Source organism: Columba livia, chromosome 4 (genome assembly GCF_036013475.1).
Source record: "Columba livia isolate bColLiv1 breed racing homer chromosome 4, bColLiv1.pat.W.v2, whole genome shotgun sequence".
NCBI lineage: Eukaryota > Metazoa > Chordata > Aves > Columbiformes > Columbidae > Columba > Columba livia.
In genome coordinates, this window is record NC_088605.1 from 34109827 (window position 1) to 34137506 (window position 27680).

Sequence of the window (27680 nt, forward strand, 5' to 3'; positions counted from 1 at the left end):
TACTTGAATGCCACTTTGCATGTTTTTATTTCCTTTGTTGACAGCTCACAGTCTAAAAAATGTACCCTTTACCTTTTGTATTTAATAAAATGTCAGCTGTGGATTCTTGTAGTTGTTTGAATTTAATGATCTGAAATGTAAATGAAGAGAAAAGTATTAGATTTTTGTAGAATATCACTGTAAGTTACAAGAGTTTTTGTAAAAATGAAAAACTGTGGTACATCCACTCCTCCAAATAGATTTAATTACTTGGATCCTTGGGAAGTTAAATTTATTTCAATACAGCTCTGTGTGAGAACAAGAATCTACACTAGCAAAATCCAATTATAGGATTACGGTCCAAATATCAGAAGATTTCCATTGGAAAGTACATAAAGAAATGTAATTCAGTGGGGAAGCAGATGATGTGAAAAATGTCTTACAATGTTTCTTAAAATCTGGAGCCTCATACTTAGAGTAAATTCAGTTCACAGTTCTCATTCTATTAAACCTAGTAATAACCAACCAAAGATAAATAGATTCCTTGCAATTATTAGGAAGGAAATAGTAGTGCAGAATTTGAAGCACCAGTTTTATTTCTCTCTGTGGAATTTCTGTTGGATATGTGAGACTTTTCTCTTTAAAAACATTTTTAATGTGTCCATCATAAATGTATCAGTGCGCAGGTACTGATACTTCACAATCAGTCCCCACCTTTCAATTTTGAAAACTATTTCACATACAGTTAGGGTTTTTTCCAATAAAAACATTTCATTTGGGAACATGAATTTTTATTCTGTTGATAAGACAATAATACAAAAAATTATACTGATAAGAAGGCTACTCAGGCCAAGCTACCACTCTTTTTTCCTTTTACTAGTTTAATAACTCCTGTGCACAACTCATGGCAGGTTGTGTTTTCTTACATCAGTGTTGGTAGTTACTGTGCTTTTTGGTGTACTAAGAAGTTACTTTCAATTCTTTCTTACTTTCCATTAGTAATGAAAAACAAAGTGGAGTGATATGTAGCTTCTGGTTCTGCCTTGTCATTGTAAATAAAAACTTCAAACCATACCTGCAACTTAAAAAGTGATTATGCAAACGCCAATACATGGTGAAATAAAGGAAACAGAACAGCAATGGGTGAATAAGGGAGGTGCATATCTTGGACTTTACATATGATATGTAAAAGGTAAATCACAAATGCGAAGCAGATTCCTCTAAGACAGTTTTTCAAATTTTAATCAAGTATTTCTAAAATATTTCATGCTACTCATGGAGTACGCAAAATATTATGCTTAACTGATCTACATGCAATCTTAGAAGTCTGCATTTGAAAGTGATTTCTTTAAATAACTAAAGAACAGTCTTGATTTTCTGCTTGAATTACAACAGAGCCAAAACCAGAAAATAAATTTAAGTACAAAGGTTATAGCTTAGTAAGATAAAAAAGCAAAGAATGATGTGCTTATCTATCTAGACACATACACTGTGTACTACAGATCTTGTCTAACATTGCACAGTGAGATACCTGGAGTTAGAAATCCAATCTGAGTGCCATTGTTTCAAAAACTTCCCAGGCTTAGGGAATAACATGTTTGCCTAATAACACGTTTGCCAGCAGAGGGAGCCAATTTTATTCCATAAACAACAGAAGACAAAAAACAGATTTTGTTTTTAACAGGAACTTTCCTGGTCTTTTTATATTTATCAAGTCAGAAAAGCATAAAAAACAATTTTTCAGTGACATCTGTATAGCATGACCTTGAAGGTCTCTATGATATGTATAGCCTTATAACATAACCTGAATTTGCAGAAGACAGCACGAATAAATTTTGAAAGCCAAGCACCTTATACATTTCTTACCTTTTTGTCAATAATTCATTCCTTCATTTACTCAATTATTTTAGAGAATAATAAACAGCTGTGCTACAGACTTGTGGTAGACAGCGTACATGAAACATGAACTCAAAGGAGCTTACCTTGTGACATTCAAAGCTATTACGCTTGTAACAGGTCTGCTTTTTGGGCCAGGAGAAGGATGAAAAATTTTTCGTTCTGTACTACTTCTGAAAGGCTGAGTTTTTTTAGTTACATAAGGTTCAGTGGAATGAATTGGGTAAGGATCAAATGTGCCTCCTTTCATGCCTCCTGGCTGGAAAAAAAAAAAAAAAAAAGACCTTTTCAAAGTGCCAATCTACAATATAATTGAGATGATTAAATTTTTTTCATGCAAAAGCAAGTAAGAATACTGAATAACAGACTACATCATATTATATATTAAAAAAAATCTTTAAGTCACAATGCAAACTTTAAGGAAATTTTAGTTATTATTTTGATGAATACTTAGTTTAAAATGTTCTTTTGTAAGTCTAGATTTTGAGGAAAGGATCTTGAAAATGTGACAAAAAAGGTAAAAACATAACTAACTGAAATGAGCTAAAGAAGGGAATTCCAGTGTCACTATTAGTTTACTAGTACACCTCCATGTTCAGTACTGGTGCAGGGATTTTAATGTACATCAGGGCTCAGGCATTATTATCAACATGCTTTCTGACATACAGGATTGAATACAATATTGGCTTTTCCCGGAATGTTACATCCACTAGTACTACAAGAGGGGCAAATTTTAATTAAAATACATGCAGATACCTGATTCATTCTTTGCAAACCCCTAGTACAGCTAAACCCCACAGTTTGCTGAGGCTGCATTCCTGAGAAGTGCAGCAGTAAGTGATTCAACCAACAATAAAGCAATTTTTCCTGTAAGAATTTACGCAGCATAAAGTATCCAGCAGCTTGGGAAGTACAGCTAATTTAAATATATGGGAAAAGCATATATGGTAGTGAAGGATGTGGTGCATGGAGCAGGATCACCAGCACTGTCAGCCAGACGAGGTGTTGACTTGTTAGCAGCTAACATTTCTGAACAGATTTCCATTCTCAAAGATCTCAGCTGCCCCATCTATGAGGCCAAACACCCAACACACTTATTCATGTGTAAGCATTTTTGCTGTCTTTTTCTGAACAATTATATTTTCCTTGCTTTCATCATCTTCCTCAGATGAATTGATGTCAGTCAAGTCAAGGGTGAAGGATATCACAACAGGAAAACAGTGGTTAGCACAGTATTAAATGATTGACAATGGAACTCCAAAATGAAGAGCTGAAAAGTGACAGATTAAGGGGTGTTACTGTATTGAGTATCTGGAGTCACTGAAGAGAAAGATATTTATGCAGCTTAAACCCATTTCAAAGTGAAATTAAGGTTTCACCTAAGGAGAATGGCATAAACGGAGTATCTCATCTCAAAAAAAAAATAATATCAAGATGGAATGTTTTATGGAATGGGAAAATATCCATTTAGCTTTTACAAAACAATGACACTAAACAACTGGAACTAATGAACTATATTCCTATATAACCTTCATAGTAACGCCAGGCTTTATTTCTTATGCCCTCTAAGCCCTTCCACGTATATTTATTCCTACCCTTTTCCTCCTTTTCTCCTAACTACTGAGGAGTTGGCAAATTCTAAAGTGGATTCCAAATTTGTGTCTGCTGATGAACAAGCAACGGGTAACTCCTGAGTATATTGTGCAGCCTTTCCCTGAGCAGAGGGACTAACCTGAGCTTTTCTGCTCCTTCCAGCCATCCATTCCCACAACACTTCTGGGAATTCTCTTTTAAATGCTTGTCTATATAGGCTGAGAGCAATTAGCATGTTCAAAAATAATATGAGTGATTGACAAGATTCCAAAATAGGACAGTATTTAATTTTGCTACAGTAATCTAGTCTTACTGTCATTTATTGCATAACCTTCTGCTTTGTATCTTTTTATGGTCTATGCAATCGATTAACTGTATATTAACCGTACTACACAGATTTTTAAGAGAAACACTTTTTAGGCTACATAAAACTGGTTAGTAATTGTTGTTCGGTCTAAAAAGATTCCATTGCTTTGTAAATTGAAAACAAAGTAAATGGAATAATATATTTTCTAATAAAAAGAAGACATTATTAGCAAACCCAAGGATTTATTTCTATCTTATGTACTGCAAGCAAAGCTTTTAACAGGAAATATCTGAACACTTATCTTTTGCCTCCAGTAGCTAAAAGACAAACTAACCTTTTTAGCAGGAGAAGGTGGTATGAAAGGTGCTGCAATTAGCTTCTCTGGAAGTGGTTTCTTCAAAGGTGGCAAAGGTTTGTCACTAAAATAGGGATTCTCATCAAAATACGCCTGGGGATATAGATTTAACTTGAAAGGCCCTCCTTTAAGCAACCGTATATGTTCCTCTCGCGCTTTCTGTAAAACAAAAACTTTGAAAGAAACAATCTTGAGGATTTTTACTCTAGGTTATTCTAAGAGAATAATGGAAAGCATTGGAATTTAGTCTTGGAGAATGTTCACTCTAACTTTCTTTGCTCTTGTTTGATGATGGAGGTATTTTATATACCCACCATGTATAACTGAACATAGCTTCACTGACCAGGAAGCACAACAATCACTATGAAGGTATAGTAGGAAAATGTCAGGAAAAACGCTGTGCATTAAAGATGTGTCCAACAGTATTGTATACCTGTATCTTGGGCATATACACATACATGCTTGAAAATTCTGCCTGTCTGCATCCCAGCTGCTCACACTTGGGTGGGCACAAACCACCAACTTTTAGGTCACCAGCCAATTACACTAATATATAATAAAGACAAATATTTTTACCTTTGCATTTATTCTTTCTACTTCATACCCATCAGCTGCATGAGGATATTGTTCACCTATGGTAAGGTTCGGATAACTGTAAAAACAAAATGAATTACTTAGATGTTTAAAACTCAAGAAACATTTAACAAAATACTCTGCAAGAAGAAATATTGTGAAGTTACCCATATCCAGTCCCTTTTTTTCCTGGATTAGTATAAAAATTCTTCCCAGGAGGAATGTATTTTTCTCTGCCCCTCAGTTGTGGAGTAAAGTATGGAACTGGACCTCCTATGGTTCCATAATAGGTGCCAAGTCCACATCTAAAAATAGCAAATGAACACATTAATTAATGTTTTGCAAATATTTCAGGCTTTCCATATCTAGAATGCTAAACCCAAGTAAGTAGAAAACCCAAGCAATAAATACACCTCAAGAGTTAAACATAAAACCGGATAGGGTCCACTGTCCATGGCTCTACACCTACAGCAATTCCATCTGCAGCATTATGGGCAAAAAAGAAACAAGATGACAGCAGAGATGGAGTTTTAAGGAATCGTAATAATATAAATATGTTTAATAAAGGTTGTTTTAATTTCGCACCAACAAGGTGAAGTAACAGTGGTAGAGACAGATTCACAAGCAGAGACCCAGAAGACAGGTTAAACAGGCTTGATGCTTGATGACAAGAGGACAGTCTTTCCCGGAAGTTTACAGAAAACAGTAAGTTAGTGTGATAATGGAGTGGCAGGCAACATTGGGTACCTGTCTGAAAGGGTATTTTTCTGAGAGATGTTAGGACTAGTTAACTTTCTGTCTTGTCACAGAAGGAAAGTAAAAGGAGGCACAGCTCATATAGAAGAAACACCTCTGCCTACAAAGCTGCAGGAATTTGTAAAGGCTGTTTTTCAAAGACTACCTTGGAAATCAGTATTTGCTGACAAGCGTATGACGTGCTCTCAAAGTACATGATCATACAGCTGCTAAAGGAGAAAAGGACCAAGACAAACTAATGAAATAGCTGAATGGCAATTTGGTCCACTAAGCTGCAGCTACAGTGGTCAAAAAATCTCAAATCAGCCAACCCTCTGTCCCCATGTCCCAAAAACCCAAAACAACAGCAACAACAAAGTAACAGGGGCTACTGTATGAGATCTGGCAACTACTTCAGATAGTCAAAGTAATCTGCTTTGCCTGTACTGTCTCCAGTTATTGTGGGGAGAGAGTAAAGTGTCTCAATGAGTTCCTACTTAAAAGGGCAATCAATTAATGAATACTGACATGACTAGGATGCAAAGATAACCTTGTCATCTTTGCACAGAACACTAACCTGACTGTTCATTACCCTCTCTTTATTTAAGGACTTCATATATCCATATATAGAAAAAAACAAGCAAACTGACAATGCACAGACAACCTTTATCTTCGTGTTACCCAGCCCTTAAGCTCATTTCATATTCTTTAAATGTCACTTTTGTGTGTAGGCTTTTTACATGCCAGTAACAAAATAACAGACATATGAAGAAAACAAAGGCCCAGGCTTCAAGCCACATATCCAGATTACAGCAGCCTTTACATTTGCAGCCAACAACAAACGTGGCTGCAACGTAAAAGGAAAGATTCCCAAGAGCTGCGTATCATTCAGGCAGCCAAGAATAATAACTCAGTGAACAGCAACAGAGCTCTGCACTAGTTCCTTAGTTATGATGGGAGTCCGTTTTGGATGTAAGAAACATATAATCACTCTCCATAATGGCTTCAGGATTCCAGTAAAAGACAACCTAACCACTTTCCCAGCCTCTGCTTTGTACTGCTCAGCCAGTACAGATTATGGGGAGGATAAAGATAATAAAAAACCTGTCTTAAAGTTCACATCCAGAAGAATTCAAAAGTCTTACAACAAGAAAAAGAGCACTAGCTGTTGCATCCACAGCCAACAAGTGCATTTGTGGAGGCAGTACATGGAAGAGAGTGCATTAGCAGGTCTTCATTGTAAGCGAGACTCGCTCTGTTGGACTCAGAACACAGGAAGTAAGTAAACAGGACTCTCACTGATTGACACAGACTTGAAATCAGTGCCTAGCTGTTTCTGACAATTAAGCCTTTATAAATAATTCACTGCTATAAAGTAAACCTTTAGTTGAAAGAAAGTTTTGAACACAGGGCTCAAACATTGTCTGTCCCATCTGAAATAGCGCATGAATATCCAACAGAAAGCCTACACACTATGTCTTACATTCCTATTAAAAGCTAAGATGCTTCTGTAACACACACCAGAACATACCTAATCCTTGCATCCTAACATACAGATATAAAATAAACAAGAGGTTGCTCTCCAAACTTTCCGAAAGCAAAGCTGCAGAAAGATATGACTAAATATCACCATGAGACTGCAAGAACTAGGCCCTGTACACAGACTGAATCCTCTTGTCTCATATTGCAACAAGAACAAAACAAGATTGTACAGTTATAAATGCCTAACCAGGCTCTGTCTGGTTTTACATGTGAATTATAATAGCTATATGACATCAATTGCACTAGTGTAATTTTGTCACGCAATTAAGGTGGTGCAAATAGCAAAGATGCATTTATTTTAATATTATCCACATATTCCTCAGCTCTGTAACATATTCTGATCATCTGACAGGATAATTGGTATTTTTTCTAGCAAAAAGATAATGGATATGGATTTGCTGAGAGGAAAACATTGCACATGGATAATGGCCCCTTTTCCTAATGTCTGTGCAATATATATGCCATCTCTATTTTTGAAGGCTCACAAATGGGAGAGAGAAGATATTGTATCTGACAGGCTCCAACAGATTTCCTCCTAAATCAAAATGAAATATTCATTTGTTAATTATTCACACCCTTTCCCCATAGCCATCTTCTTTTTCATTGAAAATAAAACACTAAAGGGTAAGAAAACTGCTTGCAGGGAAAAAAAAACAAAAAAAAAAAAACCACAAACAACCAAAAAACCACAAACAAAAAAAAACCAAACAACCACCAAAAAAAACCAAACAAAACCAAAACATAAAAAACAAACAAAACACCAAAAAAAAAATCCAGTAACTACAAGCAAGCATCAGGACCTGATTTCTACCTGCATTCAGCCTTACCTGTGTTGCTGCTCACAATTCCTTGCTCAGCACTAATGCTACATTGTATAAAACAATACTGTAGTCTCATTACAGGCTTTATAAGAAACAATCTGTGAAAATCACCTTTAGCATACAGAAAAGAATTTAAAACATTTTCACAACACTTACGGCCATTTGTCTCCATTACTGGGAATGAAAGCTTTGCCCAAATTTTTCTTTGCTTCTGCCAATCTATAGCGTCTCCTTAGCTGAACAGGGTCTGAGTAGGCTTCACCTTCGAAAATCCTCACAAACTCAGGATCAAAATAACCTGCCTGCAGAGCTGACATTGTTTTGGTCCCCCCAGGTAGCATCTGTCTGTTCTTGGTAGCAGCTTCATTAAAAGGGCCTTTAAAAAATAAGCACTGTAAATAACTGTTCAACGTTAAGTGCTTCTCTTAGCCTGCATTAAAAAATTAAGGTCTGGATCTGGGCGGCTCAAAGAATACACTACAGAGCATTTTACTTGTAAATCATGCTTGTAAATGGTTGTGTCTGAAAGATGATGCTTTGAGAAGGTATTTGTAGCACTTAATTTTAGTTTTCTAACCCCTGCACTTGCTTTAAGGCAATGGAGAGAGACTGGTTACTCCAGACTACAACCCACAGCTAGAGCTTATGCCTATTTACATACTATGAGTAATACTTCAGAGGAGCATCTCTCCTTCCCACTGAGCACAGCCGAGCAGAATAGATGAAGTGCCTTTGGTTGGGTTTTGAATGCCCAGCAGCTCAGTGTGGCAGAAGCATATCAGCCAGGGTTCTGGTGGACATGTTCATCACTGACACAACACCACAGAAGAAATGTCTGTATTGAGAAGCCAGGATTATTTTGCTTTATCACTTCAAAGCAGCTACTGAGGGTTAAACTCTGTAACCTTACTAATTGCAAAAAATACCTTTCTCCGTGGGTATTTCAGCTAAGCAACAAGAAAAGGAGGATATTCTTTAAAAAGACAAGATGGGGAATCTCACGCAAGTCAGCTCAGAACATAAAAAAAATTTCAACACTGATTTTAAAATACTGACAATATAATTGACAATAAAATAAAACCTGCTGAAAGAGCACACAAAAAACACTATTGTTTTTCACAAGGAAAACACTGGCTACTTGCAGATAATTAATATTAAAAATAAATGTATACACTTAAATATTTTATCAGCCTATTATGCATATGTATTTTTCAGTTTTACTGGATTTTTTCTTTCTTCAACATATTCATTCCAACATATCAAGCCTTTCTCTTAATAGTACAGACCTGAGCAAAAAATATGCAAGAAAAAACACTTTCCTCTAGCAAATAAAAAATAAAATTAGAAAATAGTGATTCTGAAAGTAAATGAATACTAGGGCTGGTCTTTATCAGTGATTAAATGTACTTACGCATATAACACGACACATATTTATCTCCGATGGTGACATAACTCATTTCACTGAAGAGGCCAATCCTCTCCATATCACTTTTCCCTTCCACAGGCATGGCTGGATCTGTGTGACAGTTCACTGCACTAAAAAGGGTTGAAGTATCTTTGTTTATTTGTTCTGCTGCAAAAGTCTATAAGCAGTCCACACCTGTAAACAAAAAGTTTATTTAAGTAAAATGCAAGAAATTTTGGTTAACAGTGTTAGCAATAAATATAATTTGAAGAAAGTAATCTACAATATGACTGACAGCTTTGGTGCTCATATGACAAAGGGACTATTTGGCCTTTAGACACCGTTGTATCTCCTCTATTACACAAATTCAAAACATGAGCGGAGAGAGAAAATCAAACACATTTGCAATAGAACTGGAACAACTTCTTTAATTCATATAGTTCGGGTCAAAATTTTATAACAGGTATCTTCATGAAGAGTACTAAGATGACAGGGTTTCATGGCATTAACAGCTAATGATAAAACATGCTGAGCAGCCTCCTTCTTCATCTTGTGGGTTGCCTCTAGCAACAGTTTTCAGTCACTTTCTAATAACGGTACAGAAGGTCAGTGTATGGGCAAACCAGGGGTAAAGCATAAAAGTGCAATTTTGGAAGCTCTCTAACTACTCCAAGACCTGGTCATGGTAAATATGTGCAATTTCTTCTTGTTTTTAATGCAAATTATTTATGGTAAATATTAGGTTTTCCTCATCATTGCCATCATTGGAGTCTGACAGAACTAAGGAAAATGCCTGGTCAACAAGTGTAAGGAGCTCAAGGGCTTGAACAGAGAGCAAGCTTAGTACAAAGATTACCAGGATCTGATTCCCAGGAGCAGAGATGGGAATTAGAATCAGCTAGAGGATAAACTGCCTTGAGGAGGAAAACAATGATGTATGGTAAGTTCACCAGGAATGGAAATTAAGTTCAAAGAAATTGGTTAATATGCTAGGAAAGCTATTTTTGGAAAGTCATGAAATATAAGAATTATCCAAAAATTCAAGGTTATCTGAACAATGAGCTAAAGTATCTATGTCCATACAGCTCAAAAGAGAGCAGGGAAATTAAGACATTAGGGTGAAATACAGATTAAAGACAATATAGATTGAGCCCCATGTTGGTATTAACTATGGGGCCAAAGGCAAGATGGAAGAATGAAAATAACTTGGGCAGCAGAGAACTCTGAGAAATTAATATTACACATTAGCTGCACCTGGCACAGGAGCACAGAGTAGAAAAGCAGCAGCATAGCAGTTGAAATATACATAATAATATAGATTTTATGTCTCTTATTATATGGAAGGGTTAGCCACATTTTGCTTATGCTCAGCACGCAGGATGAACAGCATACAGAAGTTTAAAAAATTTGAAGCAATTTTTTTTGCAACATGCGGAGGTTCATGCAGCATAAGATGCAGCATACCTTCATTAGGTAAAGTCAGTACTGTTCTTTGATTATTGGCGAATCTACACGTTGAGTAAGGACACAAAGGGCAGGTAATAACTAATAGCACTGAGACCACAGAAACCTGACCCTTGGAAACAAACTTAAGGGTTCACTGTTATGTAGCTAGTTGGCATTAATGAGGAAGCTAGGAACAATTTATTAAAATTTATCAAATCTATTAAAAAAAAAATAATAGACCTGGCAATAAATTCCACAGTGTAATGCAAAGATTACTGATCAACGGATTAATGGGAGGGATTTTGGGACCTCAGCAGTTCAGTGGGACTGAGGAGATGTAACAAGGTGGACGAGCCTGGCCCTGAAGCAGCAGTATGGTGGGGCAGCAGGCAGGCTGGCACGAAGCTGGAGTGTCTCCCGAGGAATCTGTAGGAAAAGTGAGGAAATACCAACACTTTGCCACCAAGCGCTGATGCCAAATAAATTGGATTAAGTACAGCTGTGGTTGCCCAAGCTAAAGAAATCTCAACTCTGCACACTGCCCCAGAGCCCAGCAGTGAGTGCAGCTGCACCACACGGTGTGGAAGGCCAGTCAATCACAGAACAATGGAATTGTTTTGGTTGGAAAAGGCCTTCAAGATCATAGAGTCCAACCGCTAACCTGACACTGCCAAGTCCACCACTAAACCAAGTCCCTAAGAACTTCATCTACGTGTCTTTTAACCAACCCCAGGGATGGTGACTCCACCACTTCCCTGGACAGCCTGCTCCAATGTCGGACAATCCTTTCTGTGAAGAAATTTTCCCCCACGTCCAACCTAAATCACCCCGGCACAACTTGAGGCTATTTCCTCTCATTTGTTACTCGGGAGACCAACCCCCTCCATGCTACAACCTCCTTTCAAGTAGTTGTAGACAGCGATAAGGTCTCAGCCTCCTTTTCTCAAGGCTAAACAGCCCCAGTTCCCTCAGCCGCTCCTCATCAGACCTGTGCTCCAGACCCCTCACCAGCCTCGTCGCCCTTCACTGCGCTCTCTCCAGCACCTCAATGTCTTTTTTGTAGTGAGGGGCCCAAAACTGAACCAAGAGGGCACCGAGCGGCTCGTACTTGCCGGAGCCGGTAGCCCCCGCGCACGAGCACGCGGAGCCGCCGCTCGCCCTCCGTTGGTGCCGGTTGCTCAGGAGGTGGCAAAGTCCAACCGGCGGAGGGGGGACAAATCTCTCCTATTGTTCCCCCCCGGCTCCCTGCGTTGGTACAGGCCAAGACGATGGCGACTGTACGGGGCGGGGGGCTAGCGGTTCCGGCTGTCACGTGATTCCCGTGGCCGCCTCTGAGGGGCGGGCAAGCTCTCCTCCAGGCGGGAGCGCGCATGCGCGGGGAGGATGCGGGCGGGCCCGGCCCCCGCGGCGGCGCTGACGGACGTGGTGAGTCCGCCCCTCCCGGGGCCTCGGGCGGGGCGCCGCGGGGAGTGGGGGTACCCGGTCGGGCTGGGCTAGCAGCGGGGATGGGGCTTGACCTAGAGGTTTCCCAGGCCGTTCCCCCCAACACCCGAAGAGGCCGCGGGGAGTGGCCTATGGCAGCGGCTGCCGCTGTGGCGAGCGGGGGGGGGGCTGGGCCCGCCTGCCCGCTCCAGGTGGGTCCTCCGCAGCGGTTTTCGGGCTTACAGCCCCCAGGGACACCCGCGGGGAGGTGTCGGGGCCCCTTGGGCAGCTCAGGGTGCGAGGCCCAGGGGGTGTCAGGCGGGGCTGTGACACCTCCCGTGCTGCCCGGTCCATCCCCCCCTCTCCTGTCCACCCTGAGAGTCTCAGACAGGGCTGCGTGGCTTTTGACAGAGATTTGTCAGATGACGTTATCATCCATGCGGAACCGCTATCAAAAGGCCAAATTCTACCTTACTCTTTTTGCAGAGCTCCTGTTTTAATGCGTTAACCTTATGTTGTAATCATTCAAATAAAAAATATCTTTTGCATCAAACCAAGTTAACTGTTTTTTCACATGATGGCACTTGTGCGTCCCCCACTCAAAGACCTTTCGGGTGTAGATAACTCCGTTATTTAAAATAATGTCCAAAACGTTATGGACACTGCAATCTTGCCTTTTTTGTTTATTGGAGTAAACTTTGGCTCTCCAGAGTTAGGGAAACCTGAGAATCTTTCAGCCAAGGTTAAAAGTGTAGATGCCTATATATTCATTGGTCATGCATTATGTATTTCTCTTATAATACTTTTAATGGAAAGAAAATTAGGCCTACATTTTTATTCTTTTATTTCATTAATGATAGCGTTGCATCTGGAAGTTTCCCATACTTTGTAAACAAACAGTTATGTGATAAGCCTTTCCAAAAGGGTTTCGTGTGATTATTCTTACAGGTGTTTGGTGGGGTTTTTATTTAAGTCTGTGAATGATTTCTTTTGTGGACTAGTAGATTAAGCAATACCCACCTTCTTCTGGGCTGACACTTCTTGTTCCTCCCTGTACTGGCCAAACTGTTTTTGGAGTGGTATGTTGAACTTGACTGGGAATTCATCTAGCTGAAGAAGTCTCCTCTCAGTAGAAGGGTGGTTTTCCATCTGCACGAGTTCTCTGATGAAGTTCATGTTAAAATATCTGAAATGAGCAGCAGTGGGGACACAAGGCGGGGACTTCAGAAGATGAAGGAAACAGCTGGATGGTCCCTGTGCTGGCATAAGCAGCTCTTCTGTCAAATGTGAAACTCAGTCTGGGTTCTAGAGGTTGTCCCTTCCTCCCCCCCCCCTTTTTTTTCCTTTCCCTGAAGCTGTGATTTCCTAATCAAGCTGAGTGCACACTTACAGATGTGCTTACTTAGCTTTCTGTTCTAATGCTCAGAGCAGTCCTTGGTTTACTTGAAGGAGAAGACGACTCATAAGGTGGAAAACATATGACATTTGGATAGAAACAATGGTGTTTTAACCAAAATATTTCTAAATGATGAAAGTATAGAATTAAGACTGTCTTGTTTAGGTAGGAAATGTGTTTTAAGGACCATTTGTACCAGCACTTGTGTAACTGAGGTACAGGCTCTGCAAATATGTGCTGCTGCGCTGCTTGGTTCCCTGTTTATTCACTCTGAGCAGCTACAGTAATTACTGGTGTGCTCCTACACTGTGGCATAACAGCCAATTGTAACTTCAGAGAAAACATGTTGAAATAACTGTTCATTTTCATGGCTTCTTCTTTCTCCTTAGGTAATTCTAGAAGCTATGGACATAATCTTTAGAATAAGAGGAGGCCTGGATCTTGCATTTCAGCTAGCAACTACTGATGGTGTGTCTGTAAGACAATAATAGATTTCTTAATAAGTATGCCCAACAGCTATAACAAAAGTGAGGGAATTTTCTATGCTAATTGTATCCTTATTGTGTTTCAGAGGCATCAACAAAAAAGGCATTAGGATATGTTTTCAGTGATCTTGCAAACAAACTGTCCTCTGATGTTCTTGTATTAAGAATTTGCCACAGTTCAGTCTATGTGTGGCCTAACAATGGTATGAGCACTGTTCCAGAGCTGACTGATGATTCTGCTTGTAAGGAGATAAGACGATTTATACAGTGAGTATATTTAATTTTTTTTTTAATTTTTTTTTTTTTAAATTGATCAATTTCATATTATATAAACTTCTCTTTCTGTTGATGCTTCAGATTTGATCAAGATGATGAGACAAAACGAAAACTTGGCAAAAAAAAGGATAAAAAGTTACAAGATACGGTATGTGTCTCACCACACTAATAAATTATATCAGACAACCTATCATTTAAACATTTATAGATCTCTCCTCCCTAGGCTTGTCTGTACACAAATGGACATTGACATGACTTAAAATAATCCTTTTAAAGTCATTGAGGCTCAGCACGAATGCAAAGTTCCATTTACAGTAGATCAGCACATAGAAGTTTGTCTTTAACATTATGAGGTGTTGTGGTTTTTTTAAACCAAATATTTCATCACTGGGTTTGATACCAAATATCAACAATCTTGCCTTCTTGGTGGATGTGTTGTTGGAGATGTGCTATTGGTGTCTTTATTCTCTGCAGCAGCAGATAGTCAATATAGACCTCATGCTGGAAATGACGTCTTCCTTAGCTGCTTTGGCTCCAGTCATTGAAAGGGAAAATAAGGAACACCATTACATTAATATGACGTTACCAGTTGATGTTGTTCTATCTGTTTCTCCAGAAGAAACATGGGGAATGTAAGTGTTATCCTGAACTTGTAATTTTTCAGCTTCATTTCTGCCTTTTTTTTGAAATAATGAAGTAAAGCTATATCATTAATCAGTGTAATGAAGTGGCATATAGTATTTTTGTAATGGAATTTAACTGCGTAAATTATAAAAGCTCCTGTAGATAGCTGTTAGCTTTAATGATCTTGAGACACAATCTACAAAAAAATCTGTTTATCCATGACTGATAGATTTGATAACTTGTAACCATTACTTAGCAAGGAATTGAGAAAGTTTTGTTCTAAAAATACTTTTAAGTACATGAGTATGTGTAAAAGTGAGAGTTGGAGGGTATTTGATGAGCCTCTCAGTACTACGTTAGGGGCTGAAGTTGGGTGGGTGAAGATGGAAAACATTCGTCTTCCTCTGCATTTTTTCCATAGGATTTGACTCTGAAGGATGCTTAATGAGGTGAATAAAATGCAACAAACCCCCGTATAGTCATATATGTAACTTTTATTCCAACAAACTCTAATAATGGTTGTGTTTCTGACCGGGGTACCTGCGCTTTGAAGGGTTGAATCACTAGGGAGTAGTTTCTGTATATGGACATGGTTTGAGTAAAGCACAGTGAGGTTCTTCTGTCTCTCTCTGTGAGAGTGGAAGCATGGAAATAATTTCATCAAACCAGGTGCAAATATGCATATAAGTATTGTGTAACTATTGGACCTGTGACAGAAAATGATCCACCATCACTGTTCTGCTCCTTAAATATTCTCCCTTGTATACTGCAGGGTACAAAATCTCCTGGTGAAAGCAATTCACAGGCAGTTAACTGACATGGAAAGATGTATCATGAAATACATGAAGGGAACATCAATTGTTGTGCCAGAACAATTTCATTTCATGTTACCAGGAAAAAATCACCTTGTAACAATCTCATATCCTATGGGTATTTCAGATGATCAACTGGAAAGTTACAGAAAGGTAAAGCCAACAAATACTAACAGAACCTTATGGGTTTTTTTATAATTACTAATATTGTAACCAAAGCTGTAGTAAAGCTTTTCACTTAGCCAACATAGAATAAATACTAACAGATACTGCTATTTTAAAAATTTATTTTTATTATAACTGACGCAGTACACTGAATGTGGAAGCTTGATTTATTAGAAGTTACTTTATAAAATGTGCAAGATCTAAATTTTGTAAGGGAACAATAGAAGCTTTAAAACTACATAGGGTTTGTTTTGGATAGGTTTTATCTAAATTATACTTCTTTAAATTTCTCCTCTTCTGTGGTAGAATATCAGATTACTTGTGGCATGTTAGTACTATCAAGTTTTAATGTGTCCTGAAAGGATTAGGCTTGGGGTTTTTTTTGTTTGTTTTGGTTTCTTCCTTGGGGTTGTGTGTTGCTGAGGTTTTGTGTTTGTTTTCTGAGGGCTGCTTTTTGTGGCTTACAGCTGACCAGCCTGAGCTAGCTTTTGTTAGGTTGTTTTTTGCCTTCTGGGCTGGCACAGCTAGAGAAAGGAATATGGGTGAGGTGGATAAGTGTTCAGATATGGTGGTCCTTTCAGATGGAGACATGTATCTGGCAGATGGCACCTGAGGTCCCATAGTTACACATGCTGAGTGTGGGGAGTGCATCTTCTGCTGCCTTAGAGGTGTAGAAGCCACAGGGATTTTTCATCTTCTGTTTAAAGCATTACTGGGTATATAAAGCCTAATCTATTCCTTGCACTTGCAGAAGCCTCAGGTGGTGGCACATTAAGTCTTTCCTGCTCTCTCATGTTCACTCCTCTCCACTGATTGGTCAGTGTTACTCTAGGTTCAGTGTTGCATCATCTGCATAAAATACATTACCTGTGCTACACATATAATCGTAGGTGATCTCATCATTCCTTTCACTCTTAAGCTCTGTGAAGTAAGACAATAGATCTCTTTAAATGCAGCTGCTGTGTTGTAAACAGTGCTTCAGAGATTTAAAAATACACAATCTGCTTACACAATAAGTTTAGTGTCTTTGTCTCAGTACACGGTATTTGTATGTCTTCAGTAGCATTTAAGATTATAATTTAGAGTGTGTCTGTCTATACTAGTGCATAGATAAAACAGTAATCCATTTCTAGTATGGTGTATTTTATGATACTTCCATAAGACACTTGTTGCTTGTGATCTCTTCAGCGGGGCTCCAGTGGCAGGTGTTATTTAACAGAACTGCACAAAATAGTGGGCCCGTTAGCTGAGAGCTAGGCCTGCAGAAGGCGGGAGGTGCCATAGTAAATGTACATGCTGAATGTTTAATTAAGCATATTTTAATATATTAATTTGCTAAACTAATCTCTTAGAATTGTTTTTTACTTACATTGTGATGTTTCTTTTAATCCAAAATATGAATTGTGCTCTTTATTTTTATTCTAACTTACATGTAGGAGTTGCATGGGTTATTCAATCTGCCTTGCGACAGGCCATATTTCAAGAGAGCAAATGCTTATCATTTTCCAGATGAACCATACAAAGACGGATATCTTAGAAATCCACATTTACATCTTAATTCACCCGGTATGGAGTCTGGTATGGTACGTGTAAATTGAAACATTTGTGAGGAAGTACTTTTATTTTACTTTAGATTTATTAAAAGCAGTAATTTAGAGAGTATTGTATAGATGAGAACATGAAGTAACTGACTTGGCCTTTCAAGCAAAAGGGCTTCTTTGCCCAAAACAGCATTGCTTTAGCTATATTTGTCCCAAAGAAATTGCATTTTCCTGGAAAACAGCGTATACATTTTTAGCATGTGTTTTAAGAGTTTCTTAGAACCAAGAAAGAAATGAAAACTATGAACTGAGACATTTAGGAGACAAAAACAGGAGGAGTAATCCTGTGTGAATAACAACCCTTCATTTCTTCCAAAGATTTGCAATTCCCACCTAAAAGCGCTTGCAGTGCAACTGATAAGTTATGTGACCTCTGAAAATTGATGCGAGTGTGATCAGGTGCATTTGTATTATGTCTTCATGCGCAGGTTTATTTAGTGCATGGTATATATAGTTATCACCACTATATGCAGGATCGGATTGATGACAGTGGTTGGGGCTGTGCTTATCGGTCTTTGCAGACAATCTGTTCTTGGTTCAAGCACCAAGGTTACATCGATGCCCCTATACCAACGCACAAGGAAATCCAACAGGTACAGAACATTTAAGCAGATTAATAATGTTATGCATATGTGTCCGCAAAAGTTTGTATAGATTACTTTTAAAATACCAAATTCATAGTCTTTGGATTTGCGTGTTATTTTTAATTTATATCTTAAGTTGAACTACAGCAGCTCTGAATTACTATTTTTAACAAGTTTTATTATAGGAGGTCTTTCTCCAAATGTTTATTAGTGTTGGGTAACATTATCTGTGCAAATAAGACTCATTAAAATAGTCTTCTAAATATTTCTCTTAGAAGCTCAGATTATGATATTTTCACTGCTTTTACCAAATGAAAGAAAGCAAAGAACCCAACGTGTCATATTAAAATCCGTTTTAATACTGACTTTTGTATTCAGTGACAGCTGGGTTTTGGTCCCTGGATACTATGCACTGATTCACTGCTTGCTTTTGCAAAGTTGCTTTTAAGAGTAGTGGGCTTTTCCTTTTTTTTTTTTTTTTTTCTTTTTCTATTGGGAATTCAAATGCATACCTGAATATGTTCATTTCTGTTAATAGCACTGTAGAAAAACTGTAGGCTTGGGTAGCTAATCTTGTACGCCTAGCAAGAAATACTGCAATTAATCTTCAGTCTTCTAAAAAGTTGTAGTTATTCAATGAACATTTTAAGCAAAGTTTGATTTAGTCCATAGAACAACTTTGATCATACCTAACAGGCATGTGAGCACTAAAGTTGAAAACTGCATTTCCTGAACATTTCTGAGTCCCACACTTAAAAGCAACTGAAGTCCATATGCTCCCATAGTATTTTTAGACATCTAGAAGAGCGTGGTGGCCTTCAGGAAGCTTTGTGGGCTTTGTATCCTGAGTGGAAAAGGCCCCTCTCAAGTGCTGCATGTAGCATACAAGCCTCAAAATGGAGAAGAGTTTAAAATAAACCACAACCCTCAGTGTATTTCAGTGGCCTCTTCCTCAGCGCAGTATTTTATGGATCCTCTTCAGAGATGCGTTGAATGGGACTCCAGGCACCTCAGTCTGTGAAGTGGCCCCTGCAGCACAGGCGATGCAGCCCAGCCTGAGCTCTGCCCGTGGAGCTGGGGTTAATACTCTGTGCTTCCAGGCACTGTTCTGGGGTAGTGTTCAAGTGACGTTTCTGAAACGGAACTGGAATGAATAAATTCAACATCCATTTGTCTGCTTTTGACTGGCTAGCTTCGAAACATGTTCCCATATATATAAACCAACTTCATTCACAAAAAATGGTAGAATTGCCAACTATATGTTGTTGATGTTTGTTTTTCTTGTTCACCATGATATTGTGAAGGCGCTGGTTGATGCTGGAGACAAACCTGCAGCGTTTGTTGGGTCACGGCAATGGATTGGTTCAATTGAGGTACAGCTTGTTTTAAATCAGCTTTTTGGAATAACATCAAAAATATTATTTGTCAGGTAAGAATCAGTATCTGTTTAATAGCTCAGTAATTATTAAAAAGACTGAATGCCTTAAAAGGCAAATTACCATTATAATATATGGAAAAATAGGATAATAAAAGAGATAATAAATCTTTTAAGGATTCCTTGTTCATAAACCCTTTGTTCCTGCCTTTGATTGTGCTAAGTGCTTACAAATGAAGATGTTGCTAAGTTTATTGTGGGGCTTGGGGTTCCAGTCTGCAATTGCTGTAAATTGCTTAATGATATGCAAACTGATGTGGAATTCAGCCTGTTCCTTCGCCCCACAAACACAATTTTTGAAGCAGGCACACAGTCTGGCAGTCATAATGAACAGAATGTACACTGGCCATAAATTATTACTTCATCTGCAGAGCTAACCTGTCAGCTCAGGATTGAAGAAAATTGCTGAGCAGCCTGGAAATATTGTTCTCTTTTGTGGATTTGTATGACAGACAAAACAAGGGATATATTTCAGTTCTGACAATGTGATGGTCTCATACACAATAAAGAACCTGATGAATTTATTTGGGAGAAAAAGAATAAAGTTCAGCATCTATAAGAAGTAAAATTACTGGACTTTTAAGATTTTGGGCAACACTAAGAAGGCTAACAAATCCCTGAGCATTTTGTAATAAATACAGTAATGAAATAAAGATACATGCTAATGTAGCATATATGAAAATTCTGGTCTAACAAAATACTATTTATGAGTTGTATTTATTTAGAATAAATTCTACTGTAGATATTCTAAAAGAGCATATGACCATGGTGACGGTGATTCTAAATGGTGGGAAAATGGTTCAGTTCTTCAATATTCTGTCAGGATTTATATAGAAATTTAAATGGGTTTTTTTTGTTCCAGAGCTTATATTTGCAGATGATCCACCTATTGTTTATAGCAGCTGCAACAGGCCCTGCCAGTATGAAGGTTTTTGTTCCTGCACATAAGACTATAGAGTAGATTCCTTTGTGGACTGAGTAAGGTTGCTCATAGTGCTGCTACAAGGAAGCACCAATGTTTTTCAGGGTTCTGAAAAGCCAACGTAACTAACAGGCTAAGAAGTGTCATGCATCTTTTTCAGCTGGTCCCTGCCAGTGGACAGCATTTCTGTCTTGGGCTTATTTCCAGCTAGCACCTCTAACTCTGCACGGAAATACGACTTCACAGCTGCACCAGCAACACGAGTACTGAATCCATTATTGTAAATGCGCCAGTTATCAGAGTTGCAGTTTTGTGTTCTGTCTGCATTTAATCTGTCTCTCCAGGAACTTGAGAAGCAGGCATACAGGCTTTTTTTGGGTTTTCAAGAGAAATACAAAGACCAGATATTAAATATGTTTGTATTAATTTTCTGCCTAGCTTCCATCACCACTTTGGGGAGTACTGTCAGTCTTCTAAGGGGCATATGAGTCTCCATCACACATATTGTCTTCAGCTTTGAATCCTGGAGTGTGTGCATGTATTATGTGCATGCCTTTCTCTTCCTTGTAGACTTTTGTCTGTGGCTGGTCTCCATAGTTGAAAGCAGGGAGGTGATAGCAAAGCTTAGTTCAGTTTTGCTTTGAACAGATTACTACTGTTATTTGAGATTTGATTTTAAAGCCAGCTTGGGACTGAGTACTGCAATTGCTTGTGCAGTTACAGTGGAAACCTATCTATCTTAAGAGATGTAATTATAAACAACTTTATCAATACCTTATTTTTGTTATATTTCGGATAAAGTTCTGTCACTGCAGGCTCTCCCTTGCTGACAGACGTAGTCCATCTGGTTTTCAGCCACTTTAAGGGAGCCAATGGGGTTACCAGCTGTCCCCGCTGTGGGAGACAAGCAGCAGTCACGTACAGAAGCTGGTGACTCCAGGTGCTCCAGTGGCAACTAGGCTTACAGCAGACTCATTGGTCTGACCAGAATCTGTAAGTTGCATTAAAAAAAAGTTTTTTTAAAAAGAAAACACTTCTTTTCAGATTTTCCCAGGATGTTTACACAAGGAAACTCTGAGCAACTTTCTAATCAGTTACCTATGCACTTAATGAGTATAATGGATAATGAGAGAATTAAGCCTAGTGAGGATGACCAACCTATTATTGTTTTTCTTACCTAGCCAGGGTTCTGAACTAGCATTGCAGGGAAGAGAGCTTGCTAATCATTTCAAGACTGAAGGAACTCCAGTTATGATTGGTAAGTGCTCAAGTGTTGAAGAACACCAAGGAAAGTGTGTGGCCTCTCTGCGCTGAACTTAATTTCAATTAGAACTCATTCAATTTACTGTGTAAGAGTTAATCAAAACTCTAGCTGAATTAAAAATTATGCTTTTCCCAAGGGAGACAGGAAGATGATACAATTTAGTCTGGCTGGTATCTTTTCACTCAATATTAAAGCTGCTAAAAAAAAAAGTCCATCTCAATGGTGGTCTTAAAAGCTGCTGTGAGCAAACCAGCTCTTTGAAATATTCTTGACTTCATCTGGTGGAAGTGCTGAGGATTTAACCCTCCTTGCTGGCATGGAAAAAATTTGGAAAGTAAATTCTTCAGTTCTAGTAATTAAAATAAGTAATCTTCTCTAGTTGAAGTAAAGATACGTTGTTTAAGAATGTGAAGAATCTTACATAGGACAGCTTCAGAATCATTTTGATAACCAAGCTAATCTGATAATAGAAAGTGTTGATGTACTTTTATTTTAGGCTTGCATATTTAGTCAATCTCAGTGAAAATTTTTTAGCAATTTGTGTTCCTCCTGTTTCAGGTGGAGGTGTTTTGGCTCACACGATACTAGGCGTGGCTTGGAATGAGATGACAGGGCACATAAAATATTTGATTCTAGACCCACATTACACTGGAGGAGAAGACCTGCATGTTGTTTTGGAAAAGGTGAGACTCAATGCACTTAGATACACACACACATATGCATGTATACACGTATATTTTGGCAATAAATAAAATACAGCCAAGTAAGAATTGGTCATTCTGTGGCTCTTCAGTTCTGATCCCAGTTAACCTGCATATATGCTTCTTATTGTTAGTTACTCAAACTTGGTGTATTTGGAGAATATACACTGAGTCAGCAACTACATAAAGTTATTATAGTACAAAGAAATGTTCTTTACTTCCACTGAATTAAACCATCTCCCCTTTTACCCAGTAATATATACAATAAATGTGTTTAGTATTTTGGATGGAACAGAAAAATCTGTTCAGCCTGTAAAATGCTGTTAACTGAAGCAGGGAAGATAACTATTTATTTATTTTCAAATACAAAACATAGACATTCTCACATCAGGCATTAAACTAAGGCAGGTATTGGGTACTGAGCTATTTGGAAAACCTGGGAAAACTCTGAAGAACTAAAGGATATGTAATGTTATTTCCCTGTTTAAAGCTACTGAAAGGGATGACAGCACATGAGAAAACAGTAAACGTAGTGTCAGAAACTTAAACTCTGAAGGTGGCTACATCATCCTGTAGGTGTTAAGCAATCCATTTCTTCTCTGTTCTTCATACTAAGTTGCAAATACCAACTTGTATTTTGTATCTTGGGTACCCTTGGGTTGGGCCCAACCGGAAAAGCTGTTGAGGAAACATTTTTCAAGTCCCAGAAGGATCAAGGCTTGAAATAAATACAGGAAGAAAACAATTTACAGCGGACATGTAGAACCAAAAGCTTTTACAGGTACAGGTTGTTCAGGAGTCATCCAGGAGGATAAAATAGATGCTGAACTCCCTTTCTTCATCAAAAGTGGGAGGTGAGGGGAAGAACTGAGGTGGACTGTTAAGTTTGTAGCTTTTCTTCTTCAAAAACACCTGATGCAATTATGTGGCATTATGCAAACTTCAGAGCTTTGCTAGACTGTTTTTCTGCTAAATCATCACCAACAACCCACCTTCTGATACTAAAAGCTCTGTTTGGCTGTGAAATATCAACAGTTACCAAAGGCTGCAAGGATTCTTCAAGACAAGAGAAATAGAAACAGAGAATGGTAGATTCAGAATATTAGTTTCTCTGTAGCAGCAGAAATAGTGGGAAGTGGGGAAACAAAGAGGGAGGAAAAAAACCAAATGGAGAGAGATGCTACTTTCTAGAAATGGGGGCGGGGCAGGGAGAGGGCAGTGAGAGAGAGACTCTGTGAAGTGTTTCCCATTTATGTGTTTCCAGGGATGTAGAGAAGTTTCTGAAAATTGTGTCGCTGCATTCTATACACATTTTAGAAGAATTCATACAACTTAGATTAAAATCAGTAAAATAAATATATCCAGTAGTCATAGATAGGAAAATTGGAATTTGTACTGGATTTAAATGCTCTTTTGCTTTTTCTTGGACAGGGCTGGTGTGGATGGAAGGGCCCGGAGTTTTGGAACAAGGACGCCTATTATAATCTTTGCCTACCTCAGCGACCAAAAACTATTTAAATTCCACTCTTACGCTGGAACATGCTAAGCCAGAATACTAGCTGATCTAGATATAACTGTCTTATTATTTATCAAAATAATGCTTTAAGTCAATCAAAACCCAGTTTGAAATATAAATGTTGCTTGAATAATTTGTTTAGTTGTTCGGGGTTTTTTTTTTGTTTGTTTGTTTGTTTTTAAATGAAACCTCTAAAAATAAGAGTTATCTGATGTGAATTATATTTCTTACAAATACATTTAGTAGGTAACTAATACTCTCTTCTTTTGGCTAAGACAACTTTATACAGCAATTTTTGTTATGCTAAAATCTTTACAGATTAAATGTCCAATCCTTTTATTTTATATAATTATTTCTTGCCAAAAATATAACTGTCCTCTACCTTTCAGGTTCCATACAGCCAGTTGTCTTGTGCACTATGAATCTGTTGCTGCAGGTATTGTTGATAACAGCATTTTAGAAGAGGAGTCGGAGAAAAATGGCTAGATGTACTAAATTTTCTGAACTTTGTTATTATATTTACACAGAAAAAAAATGTGAGAAAATTGTTACATGCTTATTTATTTATAGCTGTATGAATACAGCTATGCTAGGAAAAACCCCACAAGAGTCTTCTGTAAGAAGTAAAAATAAACAAGCTTTCCTCCTTCTCAGAAGGAGACAATGTACCAGCATCCACCTGTCTTCTCAGTGCACAGTCCAATCATATTTCTTCAGACTTCAGATTCCCCTCGATTTCATTTTGGGATTACAAGCTGTTTCTTTTGTCAGCTAGGAGACAAGATCTGTCATATGAAAAAAACAAGAGTAAGTCTCTATGTATGCCATCAAAACATGAAGATAAACCTGTGATGTTGGTAAAGATGCTGTCTTTGTGAACTACACCATTAGTACATCACTAAAAGTACCTATGATGCACTGGGTTGTTTTTTTTTGTTTCCACCCCCCTTGCCCCCCATTTTAAAGTCACCTTTTCAGTGCCCGTCCCCATGTACAATCCTTTTTTGACAAGACCATAACCTTAAATAACCAATGCAAGTTGATCTTTACTGGGAGGCTTCTAAATCCAACTTCTATCTAACACCAAATTTACTTAAATGCCAAAAGCATTAAATATATATATATATATATATATATATATATTCTGAATTGCAGTAAGCAAGTGGTATTACACACCATCTGATCTTCTCCTCTTCCTGCTTATGCATCTGCCACTTTGTTCCTGTGCAGCTGGCTCCGCTCTCAGCAAGCCACATTTGTCACTTAGTGAGTAGCCAGACTGTCCTCTCAGTTTCATTGTCTGAGTGTGCTCAATTGTTGTGAGGAACTTGGCACATTCCAGAAAACCATAAGCCAGTGCAAGGTCTGCTGCTGTTTGCCCACTGTTGTTGCACAAGCTGAAATACAGAATTAACAATAACCATTCAATTAAAGTGGAATATATATGATGAGCAAGCATTAATTAATTAAGTGGTAACTTTAGTCTGAAGTATAAAATTTAGTATGGGCATTCAATACCAAGACAGCTTGTCAAGGATAACATGGGTCTTTCCTCATACAGAGGGCTGATATTAAATGGAAGAAGGAATAATTACTTTAAAATAAATTTGTCACTGGAGTACGACTGGCTTAGCATATCAGACAGGCAAGAGGAAGGTGAGCACAGCATTACTCAGAATGGAAAAGCAGCAAGGAGAATTAATGCTCAGGATATTCTCTTAGCAGTTACTATGAAGGTCTTCAACACGGAACTAAACAACAGTGTATGATCTGTGCTACTTTGGTCTTTATGGCAATTTTTAATACTGCTGGTATTACTATAGACATGGTATACTTACAGTCATAGAATTTGTTCAGGGCGTGCATGCTGTGTAAAATACATACATCCTTTGACACTGTTACTGAAGTGACTAAATGCAGTTCAACTTACTCAATTCTGGCATCACCAGCAACAAGAAGAGCAAGACATTCCAAACTCCCAACTTTTGCTGCTTTATGAATCGGGGCTTCTCCGAGGCAATCCTAAAAATGCAATTTATATGCAGCAGTTATTTGAAAGAAGGGTAATAGCATGTAGCTATCTTGTTCTCCACCATGACTGTTTACAGGGTGTTACTCTGTATACTAGTTTGTTGTGAATTGGAGAATTAAATTAAAGGAATATAGCTAGTAAAGTGTACTCGGTAACTGCCATTAAATATTTAGCATATTCATCACAGCAAAGGAGAAATACTGTCCCATGTACTACACACTGTTTAACCTTTACTTTCTAAAAGATTATGTACACAGAATACACTCTGTACACTGATGAACAGCATCTTTCAGCACTGTTCAGGGGAAGGCTGTGACCAACAGCTTGCTGCTACCAACTCAGAGGTATAAACAAATAAAACTTTGCAGCTAGAGGAAGGATCCTTACGTTTACTGGAAGTAGAGGCAAAAATTCAGAGGAAAAAGGAATACTCATTTGTGTAAAAGAATTAAGTTCTTTTGACATCTGCATGCAGCACTGTGAGTGTGGAAATTGTATAGAAATGAAATACACGTATAGAATGAAATCATTAACACAATATGGATAGGATTTCTGGTTCACACTGTAATAAAGTTACTCTAAAAGAAGCAACCTCAGATACCTTATGCACTACAACTGTGTATCTAAAGCTTCTCTTAGATAAGCTATGTATATAATATTAATTTGATTTACAGACGTGCCACATTAGAAGTGGGAGAAACAAAACTTCTGTATTTTTACCTGTTGGTTCAAATTCGCCCCTGTCTGCAGTTGCCAAAGTAGGAAAAAAGCTTCACCACCACAAGCAGCCAAGTGAGCTGGAGACTGACCAGAGGCATCTGCAGGTGCGTTCACACCGGTTCCTGCCTCGAACAGATCGCTGACTCTGCCAGACTAGAATAAACAAGATATTACAAAAAAAAGGCACTAAGGCACTATGTTACTGCCAGTCTAAGCCAGGGCTAGTTAAAGGACACTGCACCATAGCAGAAAACGTCCCCCTCGGAAATCATTGGAACTTTACGTTCCTTGAGATTGCCCTTCTAAAAAAAACAATATGAGAAAAACAATTTAAAAAAAAAAAGGAATCCAAGCATGACTTTTCATCTCTTCACCAGAAATACTGATCGCCCCGGGCAGTGCCCCATCATATCTCGCAGCAGCGCAGCAAGCTGCAGTTCATGGAGTTCCGCAGCTGGCTCCTGAGACAGAAACAGCCCGACCCTGCGCAGAGCTCACTCACCTCAGCGCTGCAACCCAGCGCCAGCATCGCCGCCCTGCTGCTGCGCGCTCCTCTCACGGCTGCGGGGCGGCCGCGCTGCGGGGCCCGGCGAGCAGCTGCCACAGAGCGGGAGCCCCCGCCCGCTGCCGGCAGCGGCACGTACACAAACAGCAGCACATGGGCGGAAAGCCGCCCGGCCGGCGCTGACTGGCCTCCCCGGGGTCGCTGCGAGGCCGCCGGCCCGCCCAGCCCCGCCTGTGCCCGGCGGCGCGGTGTCGGGAAGCGGAGCAGGGCTGGCGGCGGGCGGGGCGGCCATGGCGCGCGGGGGGCCCGGCACGTCCCTCCCAGGCGGGCAGGGCAGGGCGGGAACGGCGGCCCCGAGCAGAGCGGCCGGGCCCTGGGGAGGCGCCTGTGGAAAACTCCTCACGCCGTCGTCATCAAGCGGCACACGGTTTCAGCTGAAACCCAAGCCCTGGGCCATATGTTCATCATTTTATTTGCCTCATTTGTTCGTTTGAGGGAGCTGGGTCTTTTCAGCTTGGAGAAGAGGACAGTGAGGGGCGACCTCATTAATGTTTATAAATACATGAAG

General features: G+C 38.9%; 3 protein-coding genes across 19 annotated transcripts; 1 reads left to right on the forward strand and 2 right to left on the reverse strand.

Annotated features, from left to right (window-relative positions):
- CFAP96 (cilia and flagella associated protein 96) lies at positions 1-11968 on the reverse strand. 9 transcript variants are annotated; one of them, XM_065061206.1, is made up of 9 exons: positions 11761-11968; positions 10893-11078; positions 9213-9401; positions 7958-8177; positions 4871-5008; positions 4707-4782; positions 4110-4289; positions 1962-2134; positions 1-130 (listed from the first exon to the last, which is right to left on the reverse strand). In XM_065061206.1, the coding sequence occupies exons 3-9, from the start codon at positions 9307-9309 to the stop codon at positions 82-84; spliced, it is 933 nt and encodes a 310-aa protein (XP_064917278.1). In that variant the 5' UTR covers positions 9310-9401; positions 10893-11078; positions 11761-11968; the 3' UTR covers positions 1-81. The 9 variants fall into 9 exon arrangements, with proteins under 9 accessions (XP_064917278.1, XP_064917281.1, XP_064917280.1 ...); XM_065061209.1 differs by having other exon boundaries at positions 10671-11078; XM_065061208.1 differs by having other exon boundaries at positions 10671-11078; positions 11661-11957.
- On the forward strand, positions 11912-24773 carry UFSP2 (UFM1 specific peptidase 2). 9 transcript variants are annotated; one of them, XM_065061192.1, is made up of 12 exons: positions 11912-12077; positions 13860-13938; positions 14042-14222; positions 14313-14379; positions 14709-14863; positions 15628-15820; positions 17269-17415; positions 17862-18026; positions 19322-19446; positions 21556-21632; positions 22197-22321; positions 23771-24773. In XM_065061192.1, the coding sequence occupies exons 1-12, from the start codon at positions 12036-12038 to the stop codon at positions 23855-23857; spliced, it is 1443 nt and encodes a 480-aa protein (XP_064917264.1). In that variant the 5' UTR covers positions 11912-12035; the 3' UTR covers positions 23858-24773. The 9 variants fall into 9 exon arrangements, with proteins under 9 accessions (XP_064917264.1, XP_064917262.1, XP_064917266.1 ...); XM_065061190.1 differs by having other exon boundaries at positions 14706-14863; positions 23771-23988; XM_065061196.1 differs by having other exon boundaries at positions 12014-12077; positions 13860-13946; positions 14706-14863; positions 23771-23988.
- On the reverse strand, positions 22357-27428 carry ANKRD37 (ankyrin repeat domain 37). The gene is made up of 5 exons (XM_065061217.1): positions 27110-27428; positions 26608-26760; positions 25786-25877; positions 25032-25252; positions 22357-24640 (listed from the first exon to the last, which is right to left on the reverse strand). Exons 1-5 carry the CDS (start codon positions 27134-27136, stop codon positions 24627-24629), a joined length of 507 nt encoding a protein of 168 aa, XP_064917289.1. The 5' UTR covers positions 27137-27428; the 3' UTR covers positions 22357-24626.
- Positions 27429-27680: the final 252 nt, after the last annotated feature.